General features: G+C 44.5%; 1 protein-coding gene across 1 annotated transcript in view; it reads left to right on the top strand.

Annotated features, from left to right (window-relative positions):
* The first annotated feature begins 5,627 nt into the window (after positions 1-5,627).
* Positions 5,628-8,800, top strand: part of LOC121009059 (KAT8 regulatory NSL complex subunit 1-like protein) — a 36,476-nt gene continuing 33,303 nt past the window's right edge. Inside the window, exon 1 of the mRNA XM_040441991.1 lies at positions 5,628-5,815. Within this exon, the coding sequence (XP_040297925.1) occupies positions 5,756-5,815 (60 nt within the window). The 5' untranslated portion in view covers positions 5,628-5,755. The remainder of the gene's footprint in view (positions 5,816-8,800) is intronic.

Raw genomic sequence — 8,800 nt, 5'->3', positions numbered from 1 at the left:
CATTAAAGCCTTTTTTTTTTTTCCCCTCCAAAAAAATGGCCAAAATATAAAATTAAATATTGACCCTTAGGCTAGTTTCACACTAGCGGCAGGGGAGTCCAGCAGGCTGTTCCGGCGGGTGAACAGCCTGTCGGATCCGTCCTGCCGCTAGTTCACGCGTGCCACCGGATTGACTATGATGGGGGCGGAGTCCCGGCGGCAGCACAGCAGCGCACGCGAGAGACAGCCGGACTAAAAGTACTGCATGTCATACTTTTTATTCCGCTGCTTCTCGCCGTGCCTGCCACCAGAACTCCGCCCCCCCCCCTATTATAGTCAATGGGGACGGAGCGGCAGTCCGGTGGCACACGTGAACTAGCGGCAGGATGGGTCCGACAGGCTGTTCACCCGCCGGACCAGCCTGCCGGACTCCCCTGCCGCTAATGTGAAAGTACTCTTAGAAGGTTATATTCCAATGTGAAATTTAAAGAGAGTCTGTCACAACGAAATCAGCGCAATCTGGAAGCAAGCATGTTATAGAGCAGGAGGAGATGAGCAAGATTGATATATAGTTCAGTGTAACTTGTAAATTGTACATTTACGGTATATATCTTTTTCTAACTCAAAGGGGTTCTCCAGGAAATTAAGAAAATAAACTGACTGGAAATACTTAAATATTACTTTTTATAAATATATTACCTAATATTAGCTTTCATTAGTTATAGCGGCTCGTTTTGTCTTGGGAACAATCATCAGCAGAAATAAAATGGCCTCCGTCCTATTAGTACACACAAAACCTGTCCTAATCACACAGGGACAAGTGACTTCAGAACACTGAGGTAAAGAGCTGCCTCATCCTCCTCTCTGATCTACTTGTCAGGGATTCTGATCCTGAATAAAGCTGATAATATCTTCAGCTGAATCTCTCTAGGAATGGAGTTTATGAGGAGACATCAAGTACAGAGACGAGGGTGGGGGGTAAAAGAGCAGCCGCACTTGTATACAGTTTCCATTACCACAGCACCACATTACCACAACTGTCCTGTCTTTGCTCTCTTTCTCTGTACTTTCATGTCTCCTCATAAACTCCATTCCACAGAGTTTCAGCTGAAGATCTTATTAGCTGTATTCAGGATCATAATCCCTGAGTAGGAGAGGGGGGGAAGAGGCATCTCTTTAGCTCATGGGTGTGAAGGGAATTTGTCCTCATGTGTGATTAGGACAGGTTTTGGTGTACTACTAGGATGGCTGCATTTTATTTCTCCTAATGATTTCTCCCTAGACAAAACAAATCATTATAACTATAAAAGTGTATTTGGGATATATTTATAATAAAGTAATATTAAGTATTTAAAATTTTCTTAATTCCTGGAGAACCATTTAAAGGGTTTTTCCAGTCTCGGGAGCACGCATGTACAGGCAAGGGGCAGGATTACATTATCACTCACAGTAAGGGGCATCACCCCCACTACACTCAGAAGTGCCCCCAGAGCCATGCGTTGAGGGCTAAAATCAGGAGGCGAGACAACCCCTTTAAGTTAGGCCTCTTTCACACTTGCGTTGTCCGGATCCGGCGTGTACTCCATTTTGCCGGAGGTGCCCGCTGGATCCTAACAACCGCAAGTGAACTGAAAGCATTTTGAAGACGGATCCGTCCTTCAAAATGCGTTCATGTTACTATGGCAGCCAGGACGCTATTAAGTCCTGGTTGCCATAGTAGTTAGGGGGAGCGGGGGAAGCAGTATACTTACAGTCCGTGCATGCTCCCGGGGCGCTCCAAATGACGTCAGTAGCGCCCCATGCGCAGGGAGTGACGTGATCCATGCGATCACGTCATGGCCATGGCGGCGTGGGGCGCCCTGACGCACTCTGAAGCCCCGGGGAGCCGCACGGACGGTAAGTATACTGCTCCCCCGCTCCCCACTACACTTTACCATGGCAAACAGACTTTAGCGTCCTGGCAGCCATGGTAACCATTCAGAAAAAAGCTAAACGTCGATCCTTTTAATGGCATTTATTCCGGATCCGGCCTTGCGGCAAGTGTTCAGGATTTTTGGCCGGAGCAAAAAGCGCAGCATGCTGCGGTATTTTCTCCGGCCAAAAAACGTTCCGTTCCGGAACTGAAGACATCCTGATGCATCCTGAACGGATATCTCTCAATTCTGAATGCATTAGGATAATCCTGATCAGGATTCTTCCGGCATAGAGCCCCGACGACGGAACTCTATGCCGGAACAGAACAACGCACGTGTGAAAGAGCCCTTAGAAAAATCAGAGATATAAATGTATACATTACAGGTTTTACTGAACCTTTTCCCACAAAACTATGTATCAATAGTTCCTCCTGCTCTATAACATGCTGCCTGCAGATTGCATTTTGTGGTGACAGGTTCCCTTTAACTGTGGACATTCAGCCTTTGAATTCCTGGGTCTTAAAGAAGAACCTGTCACCAAAAAATGCAGTGCAATCTGAAAGCACCAGAAGATCAGCAGAATGATATCGTTTTGTAGGAAAAGGTTCATAAAACCTGCAATTTTTACTGATGCTTTTCCCACAAAACTATAGTATCCATCTGCTCAGCTCCTCCTGCTCTACAACACGGTGCTTACAGATTGCATTGCATTTTGGTGACAGGTCCTTTTTAGAACGACATTAAGCTAATTATTTTATTCAGAATTGAAACACTATGATTTGAATGGTGGTATAGTATCTCTGAGATTAAAAACTCTTGTATGAAATGGCAGGTGATAGATATGACTCAGACTTTGAGAACTGTATTTGTATCCGCTCACCAGTAATGCTGAATGGAACTGGCTTTCGGGAAGAGCAGATGTTGGGAGTCGTTGGACCTGGCTCCAGTCTCAATTGCAGATGTTGGAATACAAAATTCAATCACCTGGTGGATCTACATAGTCAGCTACGAAGCAAGAAGGACCCACTTTATATCTCCTTACACTACACAAAGGATGGAGCTGATTAGTGGGGTCCCGGGTGGTCCGACTTCAGCCCATCTGATACTAATGGCCTATTCTGAGGAAAGGTCTTTATTAGTAAAATCAATCAAATATGAATATCCAGGAGAACCCATTTAACAGTTGAACATATGTAATTGCTTCAGGAAGTTTTTAATTCCTTTCAGACACAGGTAAAATATGTTTCTTCTATCAAATTCATCCATCCCATATTCATCTAATTTGGTTTATAAAGGAGGGAGCTAATGTTGAAATTAAATGGAATGTGTAATCATAAAATCACCTTGTTTAAATCAGGTTTTCAATATATTTTTTTAAGAATTTTTGGTAAGTTATTTATTTTTATTTCCATGTCACTATCTAGATTTTAAAAAATTATGTAATCCAGCAATTTTCACAGTGGCCACTAGATCTAATAATAGGTTGTGATTTTCTGTTCTGTACAGGTAGCTTTCAGTAGCTGTTCTCATTATCGTCATAGACAGAACTACAATGACAGGTAACACCTCTTCACAGGTCACAGAGCATGCCTAGAAAACTCTCCTATATGTCAATGAATCCCTTTCTGTCCATTGTAGCTATGGTCCCATGTAGCTGTTCAGACATCCTATAGTATATGGCAATACCTTTCTAACAAAGCTAGAACCAGCCCTGTACCTCACATGGATCCAGAGATCTCCCCATTGATTGTTCTGCTAGATTTATATCAAGCTGACTGCTCAAGGGGCCGTGTACTGCAGCTCAGGGGCGTGTCCATGCTCTCCCTATCACAGCTTAGGCGGCAGTTGAAGGATGAAACTGAGCATGTGCGGCCATCTCAGTGAGCAGGACAAAGAAATAAGAAAAAGAACAGACAGCAGGTGGCGCTAGACAGATACATTTTATTGAATAACCCATTAGCTATAATACATTTTAATTACATCAATTCAAAAGAATTCAGATCCAGGTGCTGGTTGAAAGCTGTAGAATATTTTTTCGTGGGACAATTCCTTTAACATATTTAGGCCTAGTGGCCAGTGTGAAAACTGCAGGATTATGTACACATTTTTGAGTACAGATGGTGACATTAAACATTTTTTTTAAAATTGTACCAAAAATTCATTAATTATTTTTTGAACATAAAAATGTGTGTGATTTAAAGGGGTTTTCTGTCATGAGAAAAATCGTTATGTAGCTGACGGACATCAGCGATGTGCCAATGTCAGCAGTACATAACAGTTTGCTTTATAACTCCCTGCCTGCCGCTGTTCTCTTAAAAAACGGACTTTTATAATATGCTAATAAAGCCTCTAGGTGCTATAGGGCGTCGCTGCAGCACCTAGAGGCTCGTCTACTCGCCTTTTTGGCACGCCCAGGTCCACTTGATTGACGGTCCTTCTTCTCCGCATCGTCCTCATAATCCCGCGCCTGCGCCGTTCCATTTAGTAATTCGGTGCAGGCGCAGTAAGTGAAGGACGCTCGGCTGCTGCCAGGCAGGTAATCCTTCACTTACTGCGCCGAATACTAAATGGAACGGCGCAGGCGCGGGATTATGAGACGATGTGGAGAAGAAGGACGTCAATCAAGTGGACCTGGGCGAGCCAAAAGGCGAGGGCGTTGCTGCAGCACCTTGAGGCTTCATTAGCATATTATAAAAAGTCTGTTTTTTAGGAGAACGGCGGCAGGCAGGGAGTTATAAAGCACACTGATATGTCCTGCTTGACATTAGCCCATCGCTGAAGTCCGTCAGCTACATAACTATTTTTCTGCATGACAGAAACAATAGGTCATTTTGTGCCTGTAAACTGTTGATGTATGCACCTGTCTGGTGGTATCAGCACGGCTTTAGAAGGCAGAGTGGAGTTGAAGGATGAGGATACAAAAAGCAGTTCAAGTAGAGTAAGTTGACACAGGAAAGATGTGCTGCAGATTTTCCGCGCTGGATTTTGTGGATGAAAAAACGCAGCGTATATGGATGAGTTCACAAAGTTTTTGGAGATGGTTTTGAGGCAGATTTTTTCTTCAGGTTTTTAAGCCAAGGCCAGAAGTGGATCCAGAAGAAAGGAGAAGTATAAGTCTTCCTTTATATTTCTGAATCCTTTCCATTTCACCTATGGTTTGGGTGAAAATCCTAAAGGAAAATCTGGTCCAAAATGCTGTTTGTGAACCTACCTTACAGTAGCAGCAAAGTGTAAAAAAAAAAACCCATGCGGAATCTGTGCGGAAGTACAGTAGACCTGCAGTGCAAATGTTACATCCGCAGCATGTCAATTTATGTTCTTGCAAAATCTATGGCAAGTTTGCAAGTAACCGAAGTGGATTTTACAGCGTCTTTGTGCCAAAATCTGGAGCAGGGTTTGGGAATTGATTCACCTTCCTCATTGTGGGCAATAGTACATTATATGGAAGGCGTCATGCACTTCTAGTACAATGTCTACAATACTAAATCGTATTATCAAACCAGTCCAAGTTCCGACAGATCTTACAACATCTATTCCTCATTTTTCCAGTGTTGACCGGTTACCTAACCAGCGTGAAAACACGCTGGGCCTGTGTATAATTATTTTACACACTAAATTATAGCTTATCACTCCACCTCCAAAAATTGCGTCTGCCCTTGGGTGGCCTCCTCGGGAACAATGAAGCTAAATGTTACGTTGCTTATCCGGGCAGGTTTATTTCTGTATCCTAGGGAACGCTGGTGTTTCAGGAATGTTCAAATTGCATTCTCGGGGAAGAGACACATCTGCCATATCCAGGCACTTCATTACAGCCCGCAGAGACCCTGGAAACCCCCTCAGAGGAAACAAATCTGCCTCCGGCAATGGATTTAGAAATGTCTCCAAGCAGCCCGACCTTGCTCCTGAGAAACATAGAGAAGCAGGTAATAAAGTACAGAAGCTGCGGCGCTTCATTGTGCCACATAATTGTAACGCAGAGGAGCGTGAAGTTATTTCATCCACGGGCGGGCACGGAAAACTCCATTAACTTGATGAGAAACCTGTAATCTGGATTTACAATTAACTTGAAGTTGCTGCATCTACTCTGGCAGCATCAGGTTTATTTCTGGCAGATTCACGGTATGGGATATAGTAGTAGATGTGCTGTGCAATACTACTTATCCCTGTAAATCATCTGTACGCCAGGCTTTGCTTCAGTGATCTCCGGCCATTCCCAGTCACTGTAATGATGTTACCTACTGGTTTAAAGAGAACCCATCACTTAGTGATGAGCGAGGCAGGCTATGAATGCTACATCCAAAATCACCTCGCTCAAAACTTCGGATAAATGCGGTATAGAGATCCATCTCCGTACAGCATTAATGTACGGCCTCCAATGACCCCAACTTTTACATTTTAGTTACTTTATGCAAACAAATAATAGTTACAGTTAAAATCTATATAAACAGTTGAGTGACTTGTTAAATATTTTCATTTTCCTTGTCCTTTCCATTCACCCTAAAGAGAAAACGAGCATTCTACAGATTCTGGCTTTTTATGTGTATTTGGTTCACTCTACATGTGGCTCCGTCATCTGAATTCCCATAGTGCATTGCTCTGTGGGTCGCAGCAGAATTTTGAATACTGTGTTCTTTTTGAACTGTTAATAAAACATTTTACCTGTACAGCGCCACCTGCTGTTTGCTCTTTTTTTAATTTCTCTGTCCTGCACACTGAGATGGAAGCACATGCTCCGTTCCATTCTTCAACTGCCACCAGCTGCAGCAGAAAGGAAACGCTCTCTGAGAAAGGGCACACCCCATAAGCTGCCAGCTTGAAATAAATCTAGCAGAGCAATTAAAGTAATGAATGGGGAGATCTATGGATCCATGTGAGGTACAGGGCTGGTTCTAAGTCTGTTAGAAAGAGGCTGTCGTGTAGTAGATTATGTATGATTTCATAACCCCTTTAAAAACACCTCGGGGTATACTTATACCATGGAGCTTCCATGGAGATTTCATCCCATATTTCACCCCGAAGTGATTGTGTAATTCCACATCTCATTGTAGTCCATACGAAATCCGCACCATCATTTTTATGGTGCAGATTTGAAATCATTGCTGCGGGGGGAAAAGGGGCTAGTTGGCAAGATGAGGATTAGCTTCATTGAATGGGTCTAAATACACGCGGATCTGCAACATGTACTTCTGCAAGCCCTTTGCAGAAATCCGAAGGTCAGCCTTGGATTTCTGCTGCAGATTTTGCAGTGGATATTTCTAATGAAATATCAGCAATCTGCACTTACCCTCAGTGTGTAAATTCAGGTTTCTGATCTAAGAATTTAAAATTTTCATTCTTTGCTGTTTGTTAGCTTTATTCGATTGCAGGTTGTAGTCTCCATTCACTTCAATATGGGCCAGAGTAGGAGGAGTCTTGAATTACTGCAGTCCTTTACTTTCCCCCTGCTGAAGTTGTCTTCAGGAGCAGTCAGAGGAATTTTATAGCTAAAATAACGTACTATATGTATCTTACCCAAGCAGGGACTGCCACGTTGTCTTGTGTGTCTGTAGAGGGAACTTGGTAGCTAAAGTAAGGTAGACTTTGCAGAAGCAGCACTTATCTGTCCAGTTTCTTCTCTAGTGTACTCCCAGTCAGTATCAGCCAAAAATTAAGACAAGCCAGACAATTTTTTTTAATCATTTTAACACATTGTTTAGGAGGTGAGAAGCGATGGTAGTCAGGTGTTTTTTTTTTGTCTATAAGACATGTTTTTTTTAATTCATTTTCTCATCACATTATACACTGCTCGTATCCAGGGGTATGACCACCCTGCAATCCATCAGTGGTGGTTGTGCTTGCACACTATGGAAAAAGCACCAGCCTCTCTGTTGACCAGGACTGCGGGGGGGGGGGGGGAGTATATTGGCACACATGCGCAGCAGCTTCTGTCCCAGCCACCTCGTATCTGCACTGCAGCAGTGGAAATAACCCTTTAGACGAGCAGTATATAATGCGAAAGAAAAATGAATCCAGCCAGCAAAGGAGGCAATATGGAAAATCACAATACATTAGAAAGTGCCTTGTATTAACTTTGTCTACAGAGGATGCACTACATTTTTTTTCCAGAAGAGTAAAAATACTCCTCTGACCATTTTTGAGGAGTATTTTTACCCGAGGAGGAGTACGAGAGTTATTAAAATACATAATACATAGGCCTGCACTCGCTCACATCTGCGTTGGAGGCTGCGTTTGGAGCCTCTGTTGCAGATTCTGTTGCAAGACCAGACAAAAAAAGCCTTATATGCAGCACTTTTGTGTCCGGTAAAAAGACAGGATCCCGAATGGAAACTCAACAGATCCCATCATAGTCGGCAGAGTCTGTTCAGCTTCTTCCCTGTGGGGTGACAGGAGGAGGGGGGAGCAGGGCCACCAGTGGGATGACAGGAGGCGGGGGGGAGCAGGGTCACTAGTGGGGTGACAGGAGGAGGGAGGGGAACAGAGTCACTAGTGGGGTGACAGGAGGAGGGGGGGAGCAGGGTCACTAGTGGGGTGACAGGAGGAGGGGGGAGCAAGGTCACTTGTGGGGGGGGAGCAGGGTTAGTAGTGGGTTGACAGGAGGAGGGGGGAGCGGGGTTACTAGTGGGGGGACAGGAGGAGGGGGGAGCAGGGTCACTAGTGGGGTGACAGGAGGAGGGGGGAGCAAGGTCACTTGTGGAGGGGATCAGGGTTAGTAGTGGGTTGACAGGAGGAGGGGGAGCAAGGTCACTTGTGGAGGGGATCAGGGTTAGTAGTGGGGTGACAGGAGGAGGGGGGAGCAGGGTCACTAGTGGGATGACAGGAGGAGGGGGGAGCAAGGTCACTTGGGAGGAGCAGGGTTAGTAGTGGGTTGACAGGAGGAGGGGGGAGCGGAGTTACTAGTGGGGGGACAG

Source organism: Bufo bufo, chromosome 7 (genome assembly GCF_905171765.1).
Source record: "Bufo bufo chromosome 7, aBufBuf1.1, whole genome shotgun sequence".
In the NCBI taxonomy this organism is placed as follows: Eukaryota; Metazoa; Chordata; class Amphibia; order Anura; family Bufonidae; genus Bufo; species Bufo bufo.
This window is presented reverse-complemented; position numbering and strand designations above follow the sequence as displayed.